The sequence below is a fragment of the Tetranychus urticae genome, chromosome 2 (genome assembly GCF_039701765.1).
Source record: "Tetranychus urticae isolate SD_2017Ah chromosome 2, NJAU_TeUrti_SD_1.0, whole genome shotgun sequence".
NCBI classification, from domain to species: Eukaryota; Metazoa; Arthropoda; class Arachnida; order Trombidiformes; family Tetranychidae; genus Tetranychus; species Tetranychus urticae.
In genome coordinates, this window is record NC_142959.1 from 25,738,091 (window position 1) to 25,752,389 (window position 14,299).

Genomic DNA, 14,299 nt, shown 5'->3' on the forward strand with positions numbered 1-14,299 from the left:
TCAGATGAACTCTTTTTATTACTAAATGATGAAATTTTGCTTCTTTGGTTTACAATACTAAATGAAGCATTTCATGTTAACATGGCCAATGGAACCGTTGAGACTTATTGTTTGTCTAGTTGAATGGTGAATGGACATGAAGACTGAAAAGTGGTCATAAATGCCATTTTGTTTTAGGACAATAGCCTTTTGTGTAGAGTCAAATACAAGGTGAATGGAATCTATTATCTGGAAATTATTTCACTCCAAGTAACCTTTTTTGTTTTACCTTTTCATCAACAATTGAATCTTTTGAAAGAGATACAATAATTCAATAAATTCAATGGTTCAACTGGGAAGGGTCAAAGGATGAGGGTCAGTTCTGGATGGGAATTAGATTTTGCTTCTAGAATGTGGGGTCAATATTTTTCGTCCTTCCACCTACGAATTCAAAGATGATTGATTCTAATTTATGTTTCGCCTTCCTCACCTTTTACCAAATCCATATTTTATTTCATGTCGCAGTTATAGTTGAAATAAGACAACCAAGAAAACAGAAACATCTTGCAATAGCGAAATGAGCTTCCCTTACTCTTTAGGGACTAACTGTAGTCAATTTTTCATTACAGTTTGAAATGTAAATTATTCTGAATGTAGATTAGCCGCAAATCCACTCTAGCAATTTAATGATGTTGGATTGTTTTTTTTACTCTTCATTTTGAGTGGATTTTGTGTTGAATAATGTTAATGGAGCAATGCTCGGGTTGGTAACTCAACCATGTTTCAGGAAGTTTTTGTGTTAGCTATGGAAAGGTGTCAGGAAATTGTATCAATACTTATGGATAATTATCAATGATGTTACTATTGTGACAAATAATTCAATCGTATGTGTAATAGTTTCAGTATTGAGCATTTTAAATGAATACTTTTCCTTTCACCAAATTAGAACTCATTTGTTGAGAGATCTTAATTGTACATTGAAAAATAGACCAAACTTCCATTTTTGTATCTGAATAAAATTGTTTTTTGCTAATAGATGAAGGATATTTCAACAGTATCAACAAGCTGTATAATGTCATGGTCAGTCAGAAATCTGTGAAGAGGAAAAGCAAAATATGAATAAAAAACTAGAGGCCTGAATTGTAAAATCATCTATACTTAACACTCTAAACACAATGCCAGTAATTTTCCTGTTAAGATGGTCAACTTGAAATGGTCCGATGGTTGATGATGTTGATGTTGATAAGTATCATGATAAAGATGGAAATTAGAATGATATTTGTTAAAAAATAGGTGAATATGTTTTAGATCACGCCTTTAATTTATCATATTAAATATTAATTTCTGTATCATAAAGTTGCATAAAAGCGAGAAACATTTGAAAGTAAAACTGGCTTACAAGCTGATTTCAAGTCGTTTGCCATAGCATCAGCTGACTGACTTGCTAAGAATGGCTAGCTTCGGATTTTTAGACTTAAGACTGTTGTCATAGTTACACAGTAATCAAACAGCATTCTCTGTTCATTGTTATTGTTTTAATTTTGTTTAACAAATGGTTTTCAATTAACATTTTGTAGTTTTTGATCATCGCTATAATTAAATTTCATTATGCTACCGTCTATCATTACATATGAAGGACCAAACGGTGTCAAATTGTTGAAATGGAAAATTAAACCTGGCCATCGATTGACATCGGGAACATTAATGTTTATCTACTCTAACTCAATAAAATACAAATCTAACAACTATGGAACTACTATGGAACTGTTGGTTAAGGAGGGAGACACGATTTACAATCATGATCCAATTGTCAAATATATTCCGTGCTCTCATCCAACTGTAATGAAAGATCTTTGCGCTGAATGTGGACGAGATCTTCGAGAGTTAGGTGAGTGTCAAGTTTTCTAATTTTCATGAAAAAATATTTTACAACTTTTACCGTTCCAAATCTAATGATTACCAATTTTTCTGAATTTTTTTTTCATCAATAGAGGATTATTCAAATGCAACATCTGCTTCTGTTTGTATGGTTCATTCAGTTCCCGAACTGAGAGTTACTCAAGAACAAGCTGAGAAACTTGGCAAAGATGATGAAACAAGATTATTAAAGGATGAAAAATTGGTTCTACTTGTCGATCTTGACCAAACATTGATTCATTCAACCAATGAACCTTTACCAGAAGGCTTAGAAGATGTTTTTAAATACCAACTATATGGACCCAACTCACCCTGGTATTTCACAAAACTTCGACCTCATACTACTCGTTTTTTGGAAAATATTTCAAAACTCTATGAGCTTCATATTTGCACTTTTGGAGCTCGTATGTACGCACATAAAATAGCTGAACTTATTGATCCTAATCAAAAGTTTTTTTCACATCGAATACTTTCAAGAGATGAATGTTTTGACCCAACATCTAAAACGGGTAATCTTAAAGCGTTGTTTCCTTGTGGAGATTCATTAGTTTGTATCATTGACGATAGGCAAGATGTTTGGAACTTTTCACCTAATTTGATTGCTGTTAAGCCTTATTTTTATTTCAAAAATACCGGTGATATTAATTCTCCTTATAAACCTAAAGAATCAACTTTGGTTTATGAAATGACAAAAGTTAAAACTGAAACTGAGGAGACAACAAAGGACAATCAAGAACCATCGACCTCTACCAGTGAAAACAAACCAATTGAGGATACAGATGATTATCTTCTCTACTTGGAAGACATATTGCAAAGAATACATAAAACTTACTTTCATAATTATAAAGATTTGAAAAAATATGTCAGTGAAGAAGAGGAGATTAATATCCCAGACCTGAAAAAGATAATACCTCTAGTACGAAAGAAAACATTGCAAGGTGTTAATATAGTGTTCAGTGGATTAATCCCAACAAATATGCCACCCGAAAAAAGCAAACTGTATTCTATGGCAATATCCCTTGGTGCCAATGTAACCAAGGATATAATTTTGAATGGATCACCATTAGAGAAGACAACTCACCTTATCGCATCTAAATTCGGTACAATGAAAGTTACCAAAGCTCTAAAATGTGACAAAATTAAGATTGTTAATCCTCACTGGTTATATTGTTGTTCAGAAAGATGGGAAAAAGTTGATGAAATTTTGTTTGAACTAAAAAAAGACGACAACTTCGAAGCTATCCAAGATAAACCTAAATCATCGCCAACACCGACACCAGATAGTGGTTTTGAGGCTGGATCCAGTAGTGGGGAGAGCTCTTCTCCTACTAATGCATTTGAAGAGTGTCCTGTTTATGACTCAGTTACCGGGAAAAAAATAAGCAAGAGTCAAAAAGACAATCTTGAATCAGCTGAAAGTAAAATTTTGAGTAAACCAAGCAGTTCAAAGGTTTTTTTAGATGAAGATGAACTTCAATCAGAGAATATGCACCAATTCAGTTCTTTATCGGGATTCTCCAAAAATGATCTTCAGCTTATGGATAAGGAAGTTGACGATGCTTGTTCTGAAGGTGATGGTGTGTCTTCCGATGATGAAGAGGATAATTCCCGTCTATTGGGTACCAGTTCTGATGGTTATAAAAGAAGAGTTGAATGGGACTCTGATGAAGAAGCGGACATTGGAGATGAAGATGAAGACGAGGAAGGAGAACAATCAAAGTTTTCGAAAAATTGGAATAAGAGTAAAAAATGTAAATTTGCTTGCACTCGGTTAGCTGATGATGATGAAACTCGTGATTCATTTGCAGAACGTAGTGATTCATCGGGCAGCGATGAATACAACGAATCTATTGGGTCGGTTGATGAAGAAATGGCGGCAGCCGTTGAAAGGGAATTTTTGAGTTAAGTGATTATTTTCACCGTTCTCATTGCCATCTATACCATTTCTCATTATCTTCATCATGTTCATCTTCCCATCTCACGTGAATTTTCATAAATTTTTCCTCTCACTCTTCTCACCATACTCCAGTTTACATCCTCATCCCATTCATTTTTGATGCTAACATTTAATATTATCTTAATGTTCGTAACCATTGTAGTTAAATGAAAGAAGGTTAAATGTTAGCTCAAAATGTTTTTGTGAAATAACTTGATAAATATTAACATTCAATAAATATTAGCGTTCTATAAATATTCGGCTTTTATTTGCATCGTATGATTGAAAATTATTGTAAAAATTTCATTCTATGAAATCTCCATACGACCGACTATCGATAGATCGAAGCAAATGCTCAATAAGCATTGCTCATTAAACACATTTCTACTCATATGTGATTCAAATCATAATAAATAATGTAATGCAGTTTAATTCTTTAATTTACTGATTTTTCTATTACTATTTTGTTTTAGTTTATTATTAAATGTATATAAATTGCCTTAGTGTCTTCTGATATTATCTGGTCATCATGATTCGCAACCCTGCACTCAAACGGTAAATATTTCAATTTTGGTTATTTTTAAGCAGTTTGATATTAATTTGCGTTAATCATCATATTTATCTGTTCTGCTTCTTGTTTTTTGATTAAGTGCATTTCCAATGATTTTTGCTCCAAAACAAATGGAAAAGATTAAGAACCATTGTAAAATGATTGGTGTACCCTTCAAAATAGATGAAATAACGAGGACATACCAGTTTTGGGTTGACAATTTATCCGTTGCCTCACACTATGATCGTGATGAAAGACCCGTCAATCAAATTGATACAATCAATAATGTTTTGACTAATAAAGCTCCTGATCTATTGTTTGTTGACACAGCTAAAATGGAAGAGAGAATTCAAAAATTTTTTCAACTGGGCTTCGTCAACAATATTGATAAGTTTTACGTATTTCATGAAGCACCTCATGGTTGGTATCTTCAAGATTGGAAACAATTCATTCTTAAATTCAATTATATTCAATATAGAATAATGCCATGGCTTTTACATAAGCAAGTGAGTAACAACTTTATTGAGTTCATGATAAACAAATTAGAGTTATTAATTTTTTCTTTTCCATTTTATCACCAGGATGATCAATATCCGACTCCACATCCATTGATTAAAGTATGTTCAGCTCTTGAACTTCCGTATGAGCGAATAAAATCTCGATTCCTTTGGGTTTCATCAGCAGGAATCTGTCCCCCAAAATTCAATGAAAATGGTGGTGATAATCTCAATCTAGTCGTGATTCTCAAAAATCTTCTCCTCACAAATTCAAAGCATTTCGTCAAGACTGCTACACCTGGTATTCATATAAACGAATATGAGTTTTTTGAAAAATTCATTGCTCATAACGAGACTGTCGAAGATTCTATTATGAGTGATATCACTGATCTACCTTCTAAAGAAGAAAGCTTTTATTTAGAGAACCATGGAGATGAAACCGTCCGAGAAGCGTATAAGGCTAGAAATAAACGAATTAAATGAAATTCATCGAATGACATATGATATTATTATATGATCGAGATTATGCAGTTTCAATCAAGCCAACTGGGATTGATAGAGCATCATTAATTCAACAAAAATTAGATTATTAAAATAATATCTTTGCTTGGAAAGCATTTGAGATATTTATTATTGAGATAATACAGATCATCCTTGTTTCCATTTTAATCTTGTAGATCATCAAAGAAAGAAACCCATGTTGATATATTGTATCTAAATTCAGCTTAATGGAAGGTACACAAAGCCCTGAACTGGGACGAAATTAAAGTTGTTAATCTACACTGGTTATATCGTTCAGAAAGATGGGAAAAGTTGTACTATTTGGATGCTATCCTATTTGAACAAAAATCATTTTCATCACGAGCACCAGATACTGGTTTTAAAATCTATTAATTAAATTTTGAATACACCTGAATTATGCTCGTTCACGATTCAGTTATCTAATAAAAAATTACTCTAATCAGAAGATGGAAATGTTTTAAACTATTTATCGTGTTGACTATCGATAGATCGATCTTTAGTAAACATGCTTTTCGCTTTTACAAACACATGTTTAAAATAACTTTCACCATCTAGCCAATCAATTATTTAATTTCATGGACAAAATTTTGTTTTAAGCATCATCCTCAAGTTCTAATTGGTTTATTTTAGTGTATTTTGTTACGTTTGGAGTCATGCACCTCAATAGGTAAATATTGCCATTTTTATTCCATTCATTTTTTTGCTACGCATCAATATATTATAATTTACTTTTATTAATAAAATCTTTCTATTTTTGTTGCAGTGACTTAGAAAAATGTACAGAAACAACAAAAGAAACAACAGACAAGTCTACGGAATTATTTCCAGTGATTGGTAAAGTTAAGAAAGGCATAGGCCGAAGACTTCAAGCTCCCTTACCAAAATGGTTCCAAGACTATTATCCATTTTCAAAAGATGTAAGTGCTATTGATTACCAAGTGGATTGCCTGAATCACCTCTTGGAGGATAAAGTGTTGGATATTTGTAAAAAAAGCATCGAAAACTTCTTTCCTGTACAAAGAGCTGCTATTCCAGTAATCATTGATGTTTTGAGCTGTAACAACTTTCATAGAGGTCGAGATGTTTGTGTTTCTTCACCTACGGGTTCTGGAAAAACGTTGTCTTTTGTAATTCCAATAGTTCAAACTCTGATTAATCGTGTTGAAGTAAAGTTGAGAGCAATCATAATTTTGCCTGTTCGTGATTTAGCTCAACAAGTATACAAAGTTCTTGAAGATTTTGCCAAACCTTGTGGACTGAAAGCAACTTTATCCGTAGGTCATCGTTCTTTTCAAGAAGATTTGAATTGCATCATCAAAGAAGTTTCTCCGGGAAAATATAGATGGTTAATTGATGTCTTAGTCACTACACCAAGTCGTCTCATTGACTTGATTCATAATTGTGCCGGTTTCGATTTATCTTCATTACAAATACTCGTACTTGATGAAGTGGACCGCCTGCTGGACTTTGATATCGAGTATAATTTGGTTCAAGAAATTGATGAAGCTGTTTATGGTGCTAAAGGTCGTGTTCCATGTCTTTGTTGTAGCACTGAAACATTAGATTCATCAAAGGGTATTAGAGGATGCACATGCCTTGTATCTGGATGTTCCTTTCAAAATTACTCACCATCATGGCAGCCATATATTAAATTGATATTTTCTGCAACCCTAGCCAAAGACACCGACAATTTATTTAAGCTTAACCTTTTCAAACCTATTGTTTTGATGGGAATAGACTCTAATAATCCAACTGAAGCTCCTTTATCAAAGGAAAAAGATGTGCATAAAATGGCTAAAAACATTCTCCCTGCTGAGTTGAAGGAAAAGTTTTTAATCGTTCCGTCCATGAAAAAACCTCTAGCTTTCTGGTACATGATAACTAATCTCAAATACCGTCGAGTTCTTTGTTTCACTAGGACCATTAAACACTCTCGTCTTCTTACTGATATTCTGAAAAAAGTAGACTCTCTAAAAGTGTTCAACATTTCATCAAAGTTATCTGATGAAAGTCGATCCAAAGTTATTGAAAAATTTAAAAATGGTGATTACGATATTATCATAACAACTGATATAATGGCTCGTGGAATCGACATCGAAGGAATAGATTATGTTATATCGTATGACGTTCCTTTCGATGAGATCCAGTATGTTCATCGTGTTGGCAGAACTGCTAGAGCTGGACGTCCAGGAACTGCTATTACAATTCTGTCTCACGATCAGGTTAAGAGATTTCACATACTCATGAGGAAAATTCATCTTAAAGAAGATCTTAAAACTAAAATTACTAAGATGAACATTGAGACAAGAAAGTTGAATAAATTGAAATCAAAATTCCGTAAAGCCTCAAATTTACTGCGACAAGAAAACAATTTAGAAACTTGGAAAAAAGTGAAAAGGAAAAAAGCAATTGCATGGAAAGCGTTGGGCGCTAATAAACAATCGGAATCCAGCGACAAAAGCCTTAAACAGAAACAAGCTAAATAAATTATTAAATTTGCTTGCAATAAATAATTTTGAAATAATACAATTTATATAAAAAATAAAACAACTTTATTTTCAACAATTCATATAAGTTGATTGAAATTATTTCCTTCAAATAATCCATACAAATTTACTATTCAACATTTATGAATTAATTTCAATATCATTTATATCCAGTATTTACAATCACTGTGTCTAATCAGGCTTGTAAATCACTTTAGTGCTCATATTAATTTTACAATAATATACCGATCGTATTTGAATCCTTCAAATCGATCAATTTCAATTGAATGAAGCTCATAATGATCATTATGATTGACAAATCTGATAAACGACGAAGCTTTCATAGGATGCGCAATCACTTGCTAAGAATGTATAAGAATGTGAATTTCATGAGTTTCAGAATTTTGAGGGAAAAAGCATCTTCATTGATCCACTTGTTTTTGCTCATAATGTTCATTATTTGTTGTGTTTACATTTTTTGAGAAATGAAATAATCTTGAACTGAACTTATAATGTTGATCTTCGCTTGTTAACTTCTTAGCAATTACGCTTTCGAGTGAAATTGTCCATGGAGAATATACTTGGTTATTGTCAACCTGGTAATTTTGATAAAAAAGGTAACAAACTTGATCATCGATTTACAGGAAATATTGTACTTTTTTAAATCAATTAATTTTCTTGTGATCTTTTTGATTCTATTTTTTCAACCATTCAAGTTGATTTACCACCTCCTCCTTACGATGCAGCGATAACGCAAAACACTGAGCCATTAGAGTTACCACTCTCTGGGTAAGAGTTTAAACAATAATTAATAAATGCACGAACACTAATTTGCATGAAATATGCTCATTAATCATTCCATTTGAATTCAATAGAAAAAATAAAAAATGAAAGGACGAGAGTTTAAAAGATCAATGACTTTTAATCGATCCACCAACTTTAATAAGCAAATATGGTAAATGGTTATTTATAAATATTAAATTGATACAAAATTTAATGTTTAAAAATTGGACATCAAATCAATCTTGAAATCGAGCATGAGTTCATTGATTGATTTGGTAGTTAAATGCATTAATTTGATAAAATCTAGATTAATCACTTGAATTTGTTTACAAAAATTGGTCGATATCCTTTTTTCACAGCCGCCATCTATTGAATAAATTTGTTTTGAATGTAGATTAGTAGCAAGAACCGTTGTACACAATTAAGTGATATTAAATTGTTGTTTTCCTGTTTTATTTCATCAACAGAAATTTGGAATTGAGTGAGAATGATGTTTATGAAGCGCTACTCAATCATGTTTCAAAATTTATATGCTATGGTAAAGGAGTCGTGAAGGAAATGATAATCATCAAAATGGAGCAATTTTATGCTTATCGAGTAAGTTCAATTTTTTGTTATTTTTACAAAAGAAAGCTTAAAATTAATTGTTCTCTATTTACTAATATTAATTACGGATTATATTTTTCTTATGCTATGTTACAGCACTCATTGGAAACATTCACTGAAAATCGACAAGTTTGTTGGTCTTATGAACCTTATGCTGGCGGTCATATTGATGGTCCATTAATGAAGCAATGTTATGATCCATGGGAAATAACAGTTGACCCATTGCGACAATTCGATCGCCATAATGTCAAGTTAATTATGCCACATACTGAGATGTTACAAGCTTGTCCTGATTGTGGTGGTGCTGGACGAATCGAATGTGCATTTTGTCATGGAAAAGGAAAGGTACAAGATTATTACTTGTAATGATTGAGATTTTTACTGTTCCTTGTAAATATTTTCTGATAAAATTTTCATCGATTTTCATCACCATAGATGACTTGCAATACTTGTAATGGATCTGGCTATACTTTTGGATTTTCAGGTGAAGATCGACAAATGTGTGTTCATTGTTTCTCCGGTACAGTTACCTGCGCTCATTGTAAAGGCAAGGGTATTCATGGCTGCTCAATTTGCTCAGAGGCAGGAGAGATTAAATGCTACGTTCAGCTAATTGTCCATTGGTGAGTATGTATAATAGATAACTTCAGCGTTTTACTAATCACTTATTTTTTTCTATATTCTGTTTTTAGGAATAATTATACTGATAGTAGCTTAATTGAACATTCATCAGACATTCCCAAAGACATATTGAAAAAAGCTACAGGAGAATTGGTTTATGACGAAATCAATGATCGTAAGTATTGAAGTGAAATTTAAGCATCGCATTTGATAATTTGTTTTTCAATCTTTCGTGTTTTATGTCTATCACTCGATCATTAGGCATCAAGTAAGTGTAGCTTGATCTCATCGTGTCCATTTCATTGCCGAAATATTCACATTTTAATTTGTTTCATTTCTTTTTTTCGTGTTTAGGCCAATCAGATATTTACTCGGAGATAAGGAAAATAAGAGTGTCGTTGATCTCATAAATAAACATATTGCTCGTTATTTTTCAAAAGCAAAACCTCTGGCTCATGTAAATATTTCCTTATCATGTTTTGTGATTCAATTGTAATTCATTTCTATCTTTATATTTATTTCCAACAGAAACAACGAATCCAACGCATTCCCATAACTAAGGTCACATATGTTTGGCGTAATAGTACAAACAAGTTTTGGGTCTTTGGAAATGAAAAAACCGTTTATGCACCTCATTACCAGCAAAAGTGTTGCTGTGGCTGTACAATCCAGTGAAAAGTTGATTGACAATCAAAAATTATGCTTTTGCGGGTATTCACTCATTTAAATTTTACTTACACAGTTGTAAGTGAACTTTATCGTTGAAAAAATTTTAAAGCTTCCCATTTTGGAAGAAGTTGGCGTTTTTGGCACCCAGAACCACTGACAAATGGTATTGATCATGGTTGGTCCATGGTATGGATAAAGAAACAACAGGAATAATTGTGGCTTACAGAGAAAGAATTGTAAAGCAATATTTTTTGCTTTCACTAAATAAGAGTCTCTAAACGTATCATAAACCCATCTTCATCAAATATTAATATCTTTAATATTTCTATAATTCTGTTGAGAAATTCTAATTGTTGTCAAAATGAACAAAATTTACTTTTGTTGTATCTTAATTAAAGTCCTTAAATTGGTCTTTGCAAGAGTAATCTCAAAAAAATATAAACAAGTTGGAATAAAACGATTCTGGTTACACAGGAAAGTGGATGAATTTGAGATGATCCATAAGAAAATCTGTGAAGAGGAAAATAAAAACATGAATCGGATAAGAGTTTTTAATGAAAATTTGATCAGAACTGGTTTTCCTCATCTTTCAAATTTACCCTCCGAACCGTCATTCGCGTATTTCCTTCAGTGTAATTTTATCCATTGGCTAATACTTGAAATAGCTCAATCATTTCATATTTTGAGCATTCAATTGAGGCCCATAGGTGAGGCCATGGCTAACAGATGATAAACTGGTAACTTTCACACAAGCACATAATAATAATAAAGCAACTAAACATAGTTAAAATGAAAATGAAGATGATAATTCGTAGAGCATGTAACAGAATTAGATGTTTTTTTAAGAAAATCAAGAAAGCTTTCTATTTTGCTGCAGATGAAGCTGATAGAGTTTATGATGGATTATCCTGAATCAATCATCAAATTGAATTTCAGCTCTCAATAATAATGATAATAGTAAAGTCTTAGGTTCAAGTTGACTCGTTTAACAAGCAACATTGGTTAAACTTTTTGATTATGCAGTTTTTCAACCTTGTTAACAGAAGGAGAAAGTTAATGGTAAAAATGATAAATAAATGTATATCGAGACTCTTTCTCCATCATTATCTTCATCGCTTTTTCATCATCACCATCTTTTTTCATCTCCACCGTTGTCCTTACCTTGTAGTGTCACTAGAAAGACGGACTAAAACAAGATTTAGTCACTTAGAAAGGTAAGATTAATAGGATATTAAAAAACAAGAGGCCAAAATTGCAAGATCATCTATACTTACCTTTCCTTACGTAGTCTCTCAATTTAATCACCAACAATTACTTTTCCTAATAAAATGGTTAACTAGAAATGATCCGATGGTTGATGATACTTAGATTCAGGTTGATGATGTTGATGAGTATCATGATGATGATGAGAATTAAAATGATGCTCATAATAGGCAAATATTTACTTAGATCACGATCCCAATCAAAAGGATCATTATACAAGCAAAAAGTACTCTTTGTAATAGTTTGTATACAAAACTGTTGTTTAACTCACCAATGAAAAGCCAGAAAAAGCAAACCAATGACAAGTGAAGAGGGAAAATCAAGTTAACACTAGCATTTAATCTGATATTAATATTAATAAATTATTTCCATTCAAACCATTCATTATTATTTCAATTATAATACTTTATCTCGTTAAATTTAGAAAATATTTTACCTGAAAACTGAATTTAAATGGCAGCATTTGTATAAAACCCAATCCATTTACAAGGTGCATAACGATTAACTGTGAAAATAACGTTAAGCTAATTAAAATCTGCAATCGGAATGAAAAATTGTTTTTTAATCATGTTTGTACAATCTGTTTTTTTTCCTCTTGATTTTCATCTGATCTATTTGCCTAATTGATTGTTCATTCATTCACTGATTTACAATTCAAACCAATGGGAAAAAAAGGTTCAACCATTTGTAAATTGAAAAGCAAACCAAAAAAGTATCTTCATCCTCATCATGATCAATATTCACAGTAACCTTAACCTTTGCTCAACTAAAATTGAATAAATAGATCAACAGTAATAGCTTTTTGTTTGCTCATCATCATCAAATCAATTACTTTAAATGGATGCCAATTAAATTGTATCCAACCTTTGATTTCATCTCAATTGTCATTCACCACAAATTTCATTCAAATATCGACCCTAATTATGCCATTATAAATCACCAGAAAAAGCATCAAATAAATCTTCAAATAAAAAGATGAAACCAGAAAGTAAAACCCAAAAAAGAGTCTAACCAGAATTGGTTGAAATTTTTTAAAATTAACCCAAAACCAGGTTAAATTGAGAAATTATTTAAACATTAATTCAATTAAAGATTAGGTTAACCAGAAACATTAATAAGTGGAAACCCAAAAACCATTGCGATTTATCTTGAAGCACATCTGGGTTATAATGATGATCATCAATTTCAATAATTAAGTTTACAGTGAATACAACAATCAAATGGACAATCTTAATGTAATCAAGTAAAGTGATTAACAAGGTAACCCTGATAATCACTGTTTACCCACAAAAATTGATCCGTAAGTTAACCTTTAAATTTATTCTGAGATGTTGGAGCAGCAAATAGGAATCTGAAAAAATACAATTTACTGAACAACTGTCAGGCTTAAAGTGTATAATTAGAGTTAGTGAAACTATTAATTTACATTAAAAAATATCGGTCATGACGTCTATGGATTGACCTTAACCCAAGCTCAATTTAACCTTAAGTTGAACACAGAGCTTGATAGGCCTAAGGCTAATTTCATGTTCATCTTCTTGACCCATTTTAGTCTCCATTTTCATCTCTTCATCATCTCTAGACTCTAGAGCCACAGCTTTCTAGTTAACTAGATGATGAGAAGCTCAAACTAACCAAAAATTGATTGCAACTTTTAATTATTGCGGTTACTTGGGTAACTGCAAGTCATTTATTTTACTTATTATCATTATTAAATCATTGATTTAATGAAAAATCTTGCATAACTGAAGCTCAAGATAATCACATTTCATATTCAACAAGATTCATTGTTTTCGGGTTATAATTTTAATCATCTCTGGCTTTACTTACAATTTCAAATGATTTAACCATTAAAATGATTATTTCATCTTTGTCTTCCTATTAATTATCTGTAACAATTCAATTTCAATCACTCGACACTTGAACATCAATAATCACTTTGATAGTTTCGTCTTCTGTTCACCTCAAAACCATTACCAACCCAATTACCTGGTTTTCATTTAAATGTTAATTGTCACTTCTTGATTGCACATTGTTAATTAGTCAACTGCTTAAGGCTTTTCAGGGTAAAGTCAACATCTAACCGGTTAAAGGTTCATCTTTCCAGAAAACAAGAATACGCTTTAATTATCTCATTGTTACCATATTATTTAATGATTGGCATTGAAATTAAATCATTGAATGATCATTGTTAAACACCTTTAATGAAAATCGTCTAGAAAAAGTAAAATCATTCAAAACCTCAAATTTTGAAATCTAAAACAAGATCCTCTGATTGACTTTCATTTTCAGAGCTTTTGCCAGAATCAATTTTTCTAATCGCTCGTCCAATCTAAGGTCATTTTAGTGCCATAAAATGATATTCATGGCTAGTATGAGGGTCGAACTCATGACCTCCGCGTTATTAGCACGGCGCTCTAACCGACTGAGCTAACCAGCCATTTATGTGGACGTGATTTTATTATTCAAT

The 14,299-nt window shown here is 31.9% G+C and overlaps 4 protein-coding genes and 1 non-coding gene across 5 annotated transcripts; 4 read left to right on the forward strand and 1 right to left on the reverse strand.

Annotated features, from left to right (window-relative positions):
* The first annotated feature begins 1,491 nt into the window (after positions 1-1,491).
* LOC149094210 (RNA polymerase II subunit A C-terminal domain phosphatase-like) lies at positions 1,492-4,087 on the forward strand. The gene is made up of 2 exons (XM_089268022.1): positions 1,492-1,867; positions 1,971-4,087. Exons 1-2 carry the CDS (start codon positions 1,588-1,590, stop codon positions 3,800-3,802), a joined length of 2,112 nt encoding a protein of 703 aa, XP_089124148.1. The 5' UTR covers positions 1,492-1,587; the 3' UTR covers positions 3,803-4,087.
* A 145-nt stretch (positions 4,088-4,232) lies between these two features.
* LOC107360576 (uncharacterized) lies at positions 4,233-5,846 on the forward strand. Its single transcript, XM_015927262.3, has 3 exons — positions 4,233-4,387; positions 4,483-4,888; positions 4,964-5,846. The coding sequence occupies exons 1-3, from the start codon at positions 4,362-4,364 to the stop codon at positions 5,360-5,362; spliced, it is 831 nt and encodes a 276-aa protein (XP_015782748.2). The 5' UTR covers positions 4,233-4,361; the 3' UTR covers positions 5,363-5,846.
* Positions 5,847-5,947: 101 nt separating this feature from the next.
* Positions 5,948-7,970, forward strand: Dbp73D (putative ATP-dependent RNA helicase Dbp73D). Its single transcript, XM_015927263.3, has 2 exons — positions 5,948-6,068; positions 6,165-7,970. Exons 1-2 carry the CDS (start codon positions 6,055-6,057, stop codon positions 7,885-7,887), a joined length of 1,737 nt encoding a protein of 578 aa, XP_015782749.1. The 5' UTR covers positions 5,948-6,054; the 3' UTR covers positions 7,888-7,970.
* Positions 7,971-8,261: 291 nt separating this feature from the next.
* Positions 8,262-10,985, forward strand: LOC107360872 (protein SSUH2 homolog). The gene is made up of 9 exons (XM_089267442.1): positions 8,262-8,504; positions 8,604-8,676; positions 9,138-9,267; positions 9,373-9,621; positions 9,712-9,899; positions 9,969-10,072; positions 10,129-10,165; positions 10,252-10,354; positions 10,426-10,985. Exons 1-9 carry the CDS (start codon positions 8,456-8,458, stop codon positions 10,570-10,572), a joined length of 1,080 nt encoding a protein of 359 aa, XP_089123568.1. The 5' UTR covers positions 8,262-8,455; the 3' UTR covers positions 10,573-10,985.
* A 3,210-nt stretch (positions 10,986-14,195) lies between these two features.
* On the reverse strand, positions 14,196-14,269 carry TRNAI-AAU (transfer RNA isoleucine (anticodon AAU)). Its single transcript has one exon. It is a non-coding gene; the product is annotated as a tRNA-Ile (tRNA).
* Between the last annotated feature and the right edge of the window lie 30 nt (positions 14,270-14,299).

Bases quoted from the DNA above. Each gene is read 5' to 3' on its own strand.
- LOC107360576 (XM_015927262.3), top strand. From the start codon at position 4,362: ATGATTCGCAACCCTGCACTCAAACG. The intron at 4,388-4,482 runs GTAAATATTTCA...TTTTTGATTAAG, and splicing joins CGCAACCCTGCACTCAAACG to TGCATTTCCAATGATTTTTG. The intron at 4,889-4,963 runs GTGAGTAACAAC...TTTTATCACCAG, and splicing joins CATGGCTTTTACATAAGCAA to GATGATCAATATCCGACTCC.
- LOC149094210 (XM_089268022.1), top strand. From the start codon at position 1,588: ATGCTACCGTCTATCATTACATATGAAGGACCAAACGGTGTCAAATTG. The intron at 1,868-1,970 runs GTGAGTGTCAAG...TTTCATCAATAG, and splicing joins ACGAGATCTTCGAGAGTTAG to AGGATTATTCAAATGCAACA.
- LOC107360872 (XM_089267442.1), top strand. From the start codon at position 8,456: ATGGAGAATATACTTGGTTATTGTCAACCTGGTAATTTTGATAAAAAA. The intron at 9,268-9,372 runs GTAAGTTCAATT...GCTATGTTACAG, and splicing joins AGCAATTTTATGCTTATCGA to CACTCATTGGAAACATTCAC. The intron at 10,166-10,251 runs GTAAGTGTAGCT...TTTCGTGTTTAG, and splicing joins ACTCGATCATTAGGCATCAA to GCCAATCAGATATTTACTCG.